The 13,026-nt window shown below is 43.2% G+C and overlaps 1 protein-coding gene across 1 annotated transcript in view; it reads right to left on the bottom strand.

Moving 5' to 3' along the window:
* UBE2E3 (ubiquitin conjugating enzyme E2 E3) overlaps positions 1-12,497 on the bottom strand; it is a 58,553-nt gene extending 46,056 nt beyond the window's left edge. Inside the window, exons 1-3 of the mRNA XM_086751170.1 lie at positions 12,245-12,497; positions 10,863-11,065; positions 8,649-8,699 (exon numbers count right to left, since the gene is read on the bottom strand). Coding sequence (XP_086607296.1) covers positions 8,649-8,699; positions 10,863-11,056 — 245 coding nt within the window. The 5' untranslated portion in view covers positions 11,057-11,065; positions 12,245-12,497. The remainder of the gene's footprint in view (positions 1-8,648; positions 8,700-10,862; positions 11,066-12,244) is intronic.
* Positions 12,498-13,026: the final 529 nt, after the last annotated feature.

Here is a 13,026-nt window from a genome sequence, read left to right as displayed (position 1 = left end):
TGCTTAAAACTGGATAAGGTACTCCAGCCAGCCTTTACTTGTGCTGAACTGAGTGGCATGACTTTATATACCATGTCTCCAACAATTTCTTTTCTTTTTTTTATTTAAATACATCCCCCTATTGTGACTGCTGTTCTACTTATTTCTCTTGCTGTGGCCTCGTATTGTTGATTCCTGGAAAGCACACAATCCTTAGAGTGGCTACACGTTTTCTGCAGAACTGCTCCTCATCCAGTCTTTTTTTCCCTCTAGGATTTGTGCAGTTGACTATGCCTACTGAAGTGCTGTGCCTTGCAGTTCTCCTTATTAGATTACATGCTATTTTTAAGGTCACTTCTTATATTTGCCCACGTCACTTGGCATACCAATCCTTTCCTCCAATGTGCCTACAACCTCTTCCTCTTCGCTGTTACTTGCAAATGCAATATTTATATGCTCTAGTCCAGTATCCACCTCAATAATAAAAACAGTGATTACTGCAAGATGGTTCTCTACAAATGCTTCCAACCTGAAAGTGACTGACTGGTTAACTACAGGTCATCATTGTATTTCATCAAGGCAACCTCTCTCCTCATTTGTTTCTGAAACTGATGCTTACAACAGTAGTTTCAACTTTGTCAGCTAAATCTGTATCTGAGTTCCTAAAAGACCTGGCCAGTCTGTTTTACAGTAAGTGCTATAAAATTAACAACTGCTTCAGCCACAGTTCTGAACTAGATAAGAGTATAGTGTACTCTCCGCACAGAGAAAATTAATCCAAATTAATGCAAGCAGGCTAGAACTCGTTTATCACTAGCAGCTCAAAGTAAGGCATCAATTTAAAGTTACAGTATAGTTCCTGTCTAACTTAATAGTATGCATGCTCCTGTCCTAGATGGCAGCTGGATATCCTTGCTCCTGCCTCCTTAGCCCTGAACTCAGAAAACATGCTGAAGGAATTTTTCATGATGTCTGTATTACCTGTTTCAAAATGCTCCACATCTATGCAAATCCTAGTTACTCCAGCTCCAGGAAATCTCCATGCATTGGTTTTATATGAAGTAGTCAACTCATTTTAAATAAATAGTTTAATGTTGTTTAGTTGATTCTCTTATATTTGCACTTTGTTATTTTGAATTAAAATCAGGTGTCCCAAGTCTGTAAAAGCAAAGATCAAATCAAAGAGTAACTGATACACACAGACAAATCAGTCTGATGGGGAAGCACTCAGAGTGGTAGGACCTTGCCATACATACAGTTTATCGCTAAATACAACAGGCTGGTAGTCGTAAGCAATGCACAGTTTGAGTGTAAAAAGAAATACATATATACATGGTATATTTTAATCAGTTTTATCACAAAGCCTGAAGGGCCTTTGTACCGTTATACAAATAGATATTTGAAAAGCAGATTTGTCCTTAGGTCTAAGGACATATTACTTCATAGTTTTTACAAGTTTTAGCACAATGATGTTTAAAAAGCTGTTTAAAATACCAGTCCTGCTCGAGCTCTTCTATTGTTTCCAGATAAAACTTAAGACATAATAAGGGTCAGTTCTCTGACACCAGTGGCTGAGTGAGAAGTGTTTGAACTATTTCTACAACTCTGGAGTAGACAGACAGCCATGATTTTTTTTTTTTTTCATTTTGACAGTAATGCAAATGAAAACTGGTGAAAGATTTATACGACCTTTTGACTAATACAGACATTTAAGAGCATGTACAACAGCACTCTGGACACTGCTTACACAAGTGCCTAACCTGCAAATCTGTAGACATGAAAACTTACTCCCGTGAGCAGATAGATTTGTGTTGCATAATCCTGTCTTAATTATGCCACTGAGATTACTTGCATGAGAAATTCACTGTGTGGGGGTTGGTAAAAAACTTTGGCTTATAGCTTGCAAGAGGTGGATACCAGTACAGGGAAAAAAACTTGAGGCATTTTGAGTTAGTAGATCTGTCATCTACTCTCAACTGAAAAGAAAGTAATTTAAATATTCTCACAATTCAAAACATTCAGGAGTTACACAATGTTCTACTGTTGCATTTTTTTAATAAAAGCATGTTAAATAATGGTGCACTCTAGCTCTACTTAACACTGACATGTTTTACTGAAATGCCTTTCTAAATCTGTTTCATGCCTACTCCTTAAGCAGTTTCACTGACTACTGGCAAATAAGGTAAAAGCCACACTGCATACATAAAGATGGCAGAATCTGGCTGTTACTACAAATGGACAGGAATACAAAAATACTAGACTTCTGATTGCTGTGCTAAATTATACAACTCCTTCCTGCTCTGACCTAGACTATACTCTCCTGGTAAGAAAGAGGGAGGGAAGAAAGAGAATGCTTAGTAGAAATAATTTTAGATAAATCAAGGGGATAACTAGATAAACATATCTTTAAATCACTGCAAGCCACTGATTTACATTCAGCAACTAACAATGAAGGAACTGCTTCAGAAGGAACCACAGGACTATGTTCAGAACTGGACAATACTAAAAAGTAGTATTGCAATATTCACTTGAGAGCTACCTCAAATATGTTCTTACAGGAATTGTGAACCCTCTTCATTATATTTTTGTAACTGCAACTGCAAACTTTGGTATAAGGAAGGAAGTGTTAGAAATAATCCTGTGGGTTTGTGTTCTGCAAACTTCAGCTTTCTTTTCTTGTAGCATGCATTTATTGCACTCCATGGCAAGAAAGTGCTGGGCTGGGAGAGACAGTAAAAAGTATAATGTAACTATCAGAAGATACATTATAAAGTAGAGTTTGGGTGATAGTCTTTAAATTTTGCTTATTCAGCTTCAGTACAGGCATTTTTGCATATATTGCTAATATACTGTCTCTGACATACCTTAATCAACTTCTCCTTCTATAGGAAACTATTTAGCATTCACAGTTGGGGTTTTCACTGCAGAGGCGAAAAGAAGCAAAACTGACATAATTTTTTTTTTCTCAGTGAGACTCAATACTTAGCAATATGAAGACTTTGCCCAATAAGAAATTAACAGAATAAACACAAACTTGGGGACTGCCATCAATCTGAAATGTCAACAGCTTGACTGGAAAAGAAAACAAACAAACACATAAACAAACAAAAACCCAAAAAACCCAAAAAAAACCCCATGTGAAGACTTGGGCACACGTTTGTGATACTGTATAGGGGCCTGGTATTTGACTGTATTCAGAATATTCTTCCTCCTACTGATTTCAAAAAAGCAACAGAACTAAAGCCTGGCTTTGACAAAGGAGAGATGGAAACTTACTACATTTGAGAGACAAAGGAATGGATTGACTTATTAATATCCTGGTGTGTCTGACAAAATGCTTTGTGTGAACAATGCCTACTCTGAAGGGAGGGAGGAAAAATCCAGCAGAGTTAGTTTGAATCACCTATTTAAGCAAACTTGGATGACTTATTTTTTCCTCCCCTCACTGGGGAGCACTATGGAGTAATCACATGAATCTGCTTCACTTACTGACTGGAGTAGTCAACTCTATGGCAGAACTGGAGCAAACCACAGCTGTGCAGTAACATCTTCAACAGGCACAACTGTTTGCAGAGTAAACATTTGCCTATAACCTTACTGCAGATAGAGTATGTTAACAAAAGGAAGGCTTCTACCAGCTTAGCTGTGGCACCCTCCTTGCTAACGCAAGGCTGCATTAGCTGAAATCCAGCACTACGTCTGCACATGGAAGAGCCTGCACCACCGGCACAATTGTTCACTGCTCCTTATTGTTTCAGACAGCTCAATTGAAAGAGCTTAAATTGCTGGTCTGAAGAATACCTTCACGATATTGCTTTAAATACATACTGCAATGCTTCCCCACTGATGGGGTAATAACCACAGTGAGACAGTTACAAACATCTGGATTCATGGGTCCATAACTAAACCAGTAATAGCATTCGTCTGCCAGGGTTTTGCAGGCATTTTCTTTGTGTCAAACTCCAGACCGTGGGGTTGGGTTGGCAGCACTCTGCAGCACAGAATTAGCCCAAGATGCGGCAGTAATGAAAGGGACAAATGCAGTCCTTAGGAAGCAGAAGAATTCTGTATTAAAACAAAACCCCTACATGTCTTGCTCCCATTGTGCTCAATACACATACTTTGGAGTCTTATTTTAAAATAAGTCATTTTTACATGAACTATTCATAAATTATCAGCCTACTTGCAAGCCTAGGAGAGGTTACAAACAGCAAAATCATCAACTGCTACCTTTTGTAGTATTGCTCGAGAAATCACATTAGTAGGTATTAGCACACAAGGCCTGAAAATAAATAGTAATCGAGGTAATAATCCCTATAAAGGAAAATCTTTTCAACAGACCTGTCAGGTCAGGCGCTCACTAGCTAGAGGATGAGACACAGCAGGGAGCTTTTGGGATGATCCAAGCACCTCTCCCTTTGTAAGAATTCCCATCTCCCAGCAGCTATGAAGGAGGAAAGTTGTCTCTCTGACCAGTGCTCTAAGGCACGTGTTTTGTCTGGCCTTTCCTCTTTTTTTTTTTTTAACCACTTGCTTTCAGATGTCTGATCTTTCATTGAACAAAGAGAAGAGATTAAAGCCAACTGACAGAACAGACTATAAAATGCTTAAATTCTCCCACTTGCATGGGAAAGATGCACTCCCTTTACTCACCTCTTTAAACCACATGAATTAAGCTTTAGGTGGATACACTGATTTTGGTGTTTGCTTTCATTTCCTACAAAGTTTATACCAAACTGGATGTGTTGTAAAATAGGTTGCATACTATAAACTAAACTGGCAAGGGTGTTACTAAATTTGCTTAATAGTGGTTTGAACTTCAAAAACTTTCCCATGAAGATGAACAATGATTAATTTTGGAATGGAAATGAGGAGGAGTGAGGAAAGAAGACAGGGAGTACATATTTTTGCTATTGTGGATCAGCAGAGCAGCCAGGAACAGCTAAAGGAAGCTGCTATAAATCACAGTACCCCTGGGAACAGCCTCACTCATGCCAGCTCTAAAATCCAGGAAATACAATGAGCATGAGAGCCAGCCATGCTCTGCTCCACCTGAGCTGCAGCCTCCAAGTTGGGCAGGTCAGAACAGCAGCCTCAGATATAACCTTAACTACAGAGCGTGACCTCTGATCTAAACAGTTTTATGCCATGAACTGAAAATAGTTATTCCAGATATGTCAAACCTATTTAAGACCATCTCTGCAGGACAGATTTACCATACATTATGTGCAAGGTCTTTGCAGCATTTTCCTGAGAATGTGTAACAGTGGGGTTTGGCACACTTCCATACCTTGAAGTATGTATAAGCGTTTGGCCGTGGTTTGAAACTGAGCTGCCTAGGAGCAATAGGGCCAAGACCTTTTTAGCTTTGCTTTATGCTATTAAAAGCACAAAAGAAATTAAATACAGCACACAGCACCAAGCAGCACAGCTTTCAGTTAAATCAGTAAAAGGAAGAAAAAACAGGATCAGATATCCGTGTCCTCAGTTTACCTATGTGTCCTAGTGCTACAGTGCATGTTGGACAGTAACTGACTCATTTCAGGCTCTTCTGCTGGACAGGAGAAAACATGAGGAGAAAACAGTACTTAATTTCCCTTCAACATCTTTAGTAGCTTAAGAACAAATCTAATTTTATTGTTTTCAGTGTTCTTTCTTGGAAATCACACTGAAATCACAGGAATTTAGAGTATTACTGTACGATAAAGAGTAAAGCTATCAGCATAAAGATAGTAAGTTTTATACTTGATACCCCCCAGATGCAGTTCATATTCACTGCTCACAAACATGACAATGTGATGCATGACAACACAATTTTTCTAACAGTTCATTGTCCAATTAACAGAACCAGAAATCAATCTCTACTGTTGAGACAAGCAAGCAAAATCCTGCTAGTTAGACATTTTTACTGTGCCTGTCATTCTGCTATCCCAGTGCCTAAAATAGAAGTTACTGTGCAGCCCAGGCCTGCTCAGCACACCCAGGAACAGGACTCTCCTGGGGCTCTAGCATTTTTATAAAACAGCTGTTGCAGCAATAGATGTGACTGTGGGAAATTTAACTGCTGAGGAAACCTATGTCTCTTTTGCATGAGAATCACAGTGCAACCAGTCAGTGTCATTTTTAAGCAGCTACATCAGCCTCAGATCACTCCGATAGAACTGGACTAGGGAGCGACCCCACATGCAGTTACACTGGCAGGTGAGAAATGGCAGCAGTTATCAGTGTTTAACATGATACGGGAGAGTTCAACATACTCTTCAGTATTTGTACAGTATCCTGTTAAAGTAACACTTAATGTTTTATATGTGCCATTATCATATTTTTAAAATTGCTAATTTTTTATCATTTAAGTAACTGAGTAACCAGAAGGACTATCAACCCCCAGGAACATCAGTTGGCAGCTGTATTCTTGTGAAGCCTGCAACATGTGGACTGCAAATGATAAGAGTGTGCTCTAGAACTAGAGAACTAGAGAACTTTGCATGAAGAAATCTCTTTGGGAGAATTTATGACACAAGAATTTTTTTTTATTTTTAAAGCACATATGAATATGCCCAAGTTATACAGGTTTTAAAATGTTTTTTTCCAAAGTCATTTTCTTTTACAAGAAATTCATAATTAGCATTCTGCTGCTTGTTGCATGACGAGCAATGAAGAGGTGTCATACGCCTGCTGTGTCAGTCTGTTGCCTAATCTCTGCTACTGCACCCTATAAGAAAGTGTGTTACAAGCTTCCACTGCTCTGCCCATAACACAGCTGCATTTACCTCCCAGTAGTAGAAAGGCTGCTTCTAACAAGTAAATTCCAATGTAACAGTAATCCTTCAGGCACTGCAACTCTGTTCAAACTGTTCAACCTGAAAACCCAGAATTTCTGTTACAGAAGCCAACGTCTCTTGTAAATATTTTTGATTTTGCAAAAGGTAAAAGTGCACTCATCATACAGACGCTCTTGAGTAAAAGGGTGAACTTCCTCTTCAAAAACATTTATGGGAACAAAACCACTGACTTCCTTACTGGCAAGAAAAAAAAAAAAATCTTTTCCCCTATGCACTGTAGGAGAGAAACTTGGATAATTTTAGACACATTGTGGGGTTTTCATCATTCTCAACATTAATCCTGGGCATCTGGTAGTACCAGCTCACAAGAAAAATCCCCTGCAACAACGCTCTTGTGGTAAGACAAGAAGAATATGCTTTCCCGAGGAGGTAACTATCAGATTGTATTAGAGAGGGTGAGGAGGGAGGTTCCTCTTTCTAAAAGCCAAGCTGTAATTTGATGCACCTGAAACTGCTACAATTATCTTTTTAGCAACGATAAAGCAAAGTGTTAGTGTTCTATTTCATTTAAATACTTTCTCTCCCACCACACCCCCTTTGGGGGTCCAAGCATAAACTACATGACCAACACAGAACTAGATCCTATTAATTTATTAAAAGTTATTTAAAATAGTTATTTAAAAACAAAACAAAAACACTCCCTCCAAAAAACACCCCAAACCCAATAGACATTTGCTCTCTCAACAGAGCCTGCCTCTACTGAAGAGGGAGAGTCGCTGACCCTGCATGCAAATACACCAGACTGCCATAAGCAATCTACAGTACAGTCCTCAGGGTAAGACACCTTCACCACAAAATCAATAAAACACAGCTCTGGTTAGTCCCTGCTCTCAGGGACTAGCCAGACAGGAGAGCAGCTCACATTTTACTGAATTTGCAAGACCTGCACCAAACCTTTCCAACTATTCAAAAACCCAAAGAATTCCAACATAAAATCAGAAAGCACTTCCAGCATTTTTTTAAACGCGTGTACAAGGCTCACTGTTACACGTGAGCTATTAATCTGAAGATACCTTGCAGTCAGAAATCTTATTGAAATGCATCAAAAGAAACCAACATTATTTAAACGTAGCTTTACTGCAAATCTGAACACTGGATGCTCACAGCTAATGAGAATTTTTATGCATCCTTTAACCAAAAGTAAAACATGCAAAAGATTTAAAGAAATTAGCTAGCTATGCTACTATTTAACTTTCCTACAGATCAAGTGCTCCAGTTGCCGTCACTTTATCTAAGACTAAATCACTCAATCTTCCAAGCTTACAGTTTCATTTTCTAAAACCTAACAGAAATATCTCCCAATTTAGGAACTTCCTTAAAAATATCCTCTATCAAGAGACTACAACTTTGACCACTACAACTAGGCACATAAATGTAAAGGCAATACTTCAGCTTATCTAACCGTTAAGCAACATACCGAGAGAAAGCATATAAAAATCACATACGGTTCTTTACCTTTACTTCAGAATGAAGTGATAACTCTATAAACCTGGCACTCAAAAAGCCAGTTCAAACTACATGCAGACATTAAGTTGAAAGCTTCACCGTATTTTGAGGTTCATATAATTAATGTTTCACAAAGGCAGTGATGAGCTACAAAAAGCAAACTGAACACACATTACTCCATACATCAACCACTAATGACTATGCCTCCAACAGGCAGACAAAATAACAAACTTCAATATCAAACATTCCCTGTGCTTGTTCGATCTGCTGTATGCAATTTTTGTCTAGCAGTCACCGGTCGTAAACACTAAGTTTCCCATTTGTTAGCCTGAGCACATTAATCTCCTACCACCGTCCACAATTTAAGAAGCCGTTACATACCTGCAGTTAGGAGGAGGATCAAGGGTTATTTCAGCTAGCTCCTTCTGGATTCTGTTGGTGAAATGAGAACAGACACAAAGCATTTGAGATAGTCTATAGAATAAATCAGGGAATTACACTGCCCTCTACCACCATGCAGTTAAATGCAAGATTGGCTTTGCCTTCAGTAATGCTAACATGGCTGCTTCCTCTTTGTTCTCAGAGGCATAACCCAAATCCCACAGCTGAGAAACTTTGCAGCTTTTTTCCTGCTACACGCTGTATGTAAACAGAACACTTACAACTGAGTTGGGTAGAAATTTCCCACAAGTATTCAGAAAAGTAACTCTTTTTCACATCCGAGCACTTTTTACCAGAGAGATTTTCTTTTCAAGCTAATATGCAAATGAGGCGGGGGGGGGGGGCTGCACAGGCAGATTTGACAATGACTTTAAACCAGCGCTACAGACCTGTGACTGAGGCTGAAGAAGTGAACCACGCCGGCAGCAGACACACTCTTTTCACAATATTTTACCTACTACTTTGCAGTGTGTTTAAAAAGTGGATTTGCAAATCTGCCAGGCTGTCTCTGTTACTGGAATAATCTCTCTGGATCAACTTTGATTCTCTCCACACCTTCTGCTGCCTTTCCTCTCCCAACCTTATACAGTAGCTGTATTTACATGATAAAAAGTGATATAATAACTTCAAATAGTCTGTGCTTAGCTTTACTCTATTACAACCTTTCCCGAGGTGTTAAGATCCGGAAGAGGAATACCGAAAACTTTTTGTCAATTTAATAGTTTATTCAGATACATAAGAGGTGTAATTTCAAAAGACACATGGTAAGTTCCTCTTTAAAATATCAAATAAGACTTCCCTTCAGAAGAAGACCTATACGAGCAAGACTGTGAATTCCATGTGAATAAGCAAGTGCTAAAATATGAGCTAACAGAAACTGCTCTGCACACCCTTGCACCAGCACCAATAAATTCAGACTACTGAACTATTTGAAATGTACAGAATTAGACTTGCAACAATTAAGTGAAATAAAGGGAAGAGGGGAAAACTTAGTCTCAAAAGCCTGCATCTCCAGCTTTTCAAAAAAGATAAGTAATAACAAATTACAAAGCCTACACAGTAGTTCCCAAACTTTTCTTTCTTTAGCCAGTCCTATTTCAAACAGTTTCTTTAACAAGCTCAAAAGTCACCAAAGCCACACAGTTATACTCTGCAGCAATTTTAACACATTTCAAAAAGTATTTATTGAATTTAAGTCCAATACAAAATTGCTGAAGTGCTCCAAAAAGTCAGAACTACAGTATTTATGCTGGATAAGCAAAACATGACATTACTAGGGCTTCTCTACAGCTTTTCTTGCTACAGGATATTTGTAAATGTTTGTAAAGAAAAGCAACGCCAGGGAAAGGACTGGACAGGTATGTTTTATCAAAGATCAATGGAATCAAGGGATTCAAAGTTTGCTTATTTCACACAGTGCAACTGACAGAAAATGACCAGAGTGCATGTCTTGAGAGCTGGACTGCCAGTAACCTTACAGGCAAATAAAAGTGCAACAGATATAACTTAATAAGGTTTCTGAAGATTTTGATATTTAAAGGTAGAGGCTACTTGTAGAACTCCACGGTTTGAATGTGCAGATCCTAAGGGAAAAAACTCACCTAAGTTTCTCGTGAAAGAACTGCAGAATGAACCCATTACTTCACGGTGTGTACAGCTCTCCCATACACTGACACAAAAAGCTAGTCATAAGGCCCACAGAAGCCACTGGGGGTTTGTGACTTCTTTAATTAAAGAGCATTGCTTGTCATCAGTCTGCAGACCATAATAAAATACACCAGGAGCACTCCACCCCACGCCAATCAGGCATGGAAACCGAACTCTGGAAAAGATAGCTGAAGCTGACACTCTCTCGCGCATTTTTGCAAAAACAAAACGTATTTAGATGCCCCCCCCACAACCAGCCTGTAAGTTACCAAGTTCTCAAACAGCTCTTCAAAAGACGTTATGACAAGTCTGCGTAATTATTACCCCAAGGAGACTGGATTAATGACGATACTGCGTGGCAGGCTCCTGTACCACAAAAGTTGGTACTTCGCTCTTCTCCACATAGCTTTACAAGAAGAACCCCCCTGCCTTGAAAAGTGCAATGCAAGTACTGTCACTCAAAATACTGTCCAAAAAGACTACGGAATGTTTTACTGTCCCCTTTACCTTTTAGCACTGGTAGATAGCTTAGCAGTAGTTTTGCTGGATAGTTTGGTGTTCTTCTTCTGCTGGGTGGCAGAGGGTTTTCGTTCTTCTTGCTCTTCGGGTTCAGGTGCAGGTGGATCCCTCTGATCAGCATCTGAACTACCACTGCTGGTACTTGGACTTTCATCGTCTGACCTCTGCCTATCACTGGACATCGTGGGGAACTTTTTTGGGGAAGGAGAAAAAAAAGAGGCAGAGTTAATACAACAGGCAGGACTCCCTCTTGCCATTCCCCAAGTTCCAGAGAACGCTTGAATCAGTGACAACTCCATTTCACTGAGAAATTAACCAGAATATACTTCTTTGTCTTGTTCCCAAGGGCTGCAGTTTGACAGCTACAAAGCAATAAATATTTACACTTCTGAAAATACAGATATTTCCAATTTTTAAACCCACTTGCATTTTTTTCATACTTTAAACAATATGCCAATTGTCGACTTTGTTCTAAGGCATCAGACAGATTTAGCAGGGTACTTAGGCAATGAACATTAATAACTTATGACACATTGTAAATAACAGACCTCACTTAAAATGTTTTTTAAAAAGTCACTAATACCCTGTAAATATTTACACTGGAGCAGAGCATTTTATTGGGTCCAAACGCCAGATCCCCCCCTCTCCCCGAGAAAATACATTGCCAATAACACTTGGGTTGATTTCAGATGGAAATGTACACTTGCTCTGTGCATTTAAAGGGCCGGGGAGGGAGGAGGAACGAGGGTTTTTTTTTTGTTGTTGTTGTTGTTGTTTTTTTTTTTTTTCTAAAAGAGAAAAAGCCCAAGATGTATTTAAAGCAACTCGGGCAGCAGCAGCCCCGGTTATTTACATGGCCAGCAGCGAGAACTGCATTTGGCCACCACCGAGCCGCCGGAGGGGGAAGAAGCATAATTCAAACTGCACCTTCTGCACAGCTCTCCCCGCGCCGCTCCACCAGGCAGACCGACATTTTTCCGCCGATGGGGGGGGTGCGGGGGGGGGGGGGGGGGAGGAGGGGGCTTCCCCGGCGGCCGGGGGGGCCGAGGAGGAGCGCGGCGGGGAGCTGCGGCAGGGCTGGAGGCGGCCGCCCGGCCGCGCTTTGTGGGGAGAGCCCGGCGCGGCGCGGCTGGGCTCGGCGCGGCGCGGCGCGGCGGGCGGCGGCGGCTCGCCCGGCCCCGCACCGCACCGTGCGTGTGCACCAAGTGAGGCGTGAACTCGGGCCGGCTCCGCGCCCCCGGCCGCCGCCAGGCAGCGAGCGCCGAAAACAAGAACAAAGCTCCTCTACCAGCCCCCCCGCCTCCTCCCCGCCTCCCCCCACCGCGCTCGCCCAGCCGCCGCGGCAGCCGCCTCGCCCGCCTCTCCCTTACCTTCGCCGGCGTCCTGTCCCGCTGCTGTGTCGGAGGGGCGGGATGGCGGGGGGCCGGGCCGGGCCCGCGGCGCCCGAGGAGGGGACGGAGGCGGCCGGGGGGCTATACGGCGGCGGCGGCGGCTCTGTGGCCGGGCAGTGTGGAACATTGAGAGCCGGAGCAGGGGGGGACGGGGGGAGGCGCGGTGCGGCCCCGCGGCCGGCGGGTGGCGCTGGCGGGCCCCGCTCTGCGGCGCGGGCTCCCGCGGCGGGCCGGGGGGCCGGGGCGGGGGGCGGCGGGCGGGCGCGCGCCGGCGGGGGAGTGGGCGCCGGCCGCCTCCGGCCTCCCGCCGCCGGCGGAGCTCGCGGCGAGCAGGGGGAGGAGAGGGTAGAGGGGGCGCTCGCTCCCGCCTGGCGGCCGCCGGCGCGCGCCCCCCTGCGGGCCGAGTGCGCGCAGGCGCTCTCCCGCCGCGGCCGAGGGCGCGCGTGCTCCCGGCCGGGCAAGGACAAAGCGGCGGCGCGCGCGGGGGAGAGAGGGAGCGGGGCCGGCCCGGCCCTCGACGGCCGCTGGGCCCGGCCCGGAGCCTCCCTCCGCCGCAGCCGCTGGCCGAGGCCGGGTCCCGATGGGCTCCTGCGGGGCACTGCCCTGGGCTTCGGCGGGCCGGCGCCCACCGACGGCGGCCGTGGAGCCTCCACAACCCCCGGCCTCCTCAGCCGCCCCAGCCTCACACCTCACCTCATGCCCAGTGCCAGGGTGGGGACAGGCAGCGGCCACCAGCACGGGAGTGGGGCCGACGGTGGTTT

The sequence above is a fragment of the Chlamydotis macqueenii genome, chromosome 6, assembly GCF_036417535.1.
Source record: "Chlamydotis macqueenii isolate bChlMac1 chromosome 6, bChlMac1.mat, whole genome shotgun sequence".
NCBI lineage: Eukaryota > Metazoa > Chordata > Aves > Otidiformes > Otididae > Chlamydotis > Chlamydotis macqueenii.
Note: the sequence above shows the minus strand (reverse complement) of the source record. Positions and strands in the feature narration are given on the sequence as shown.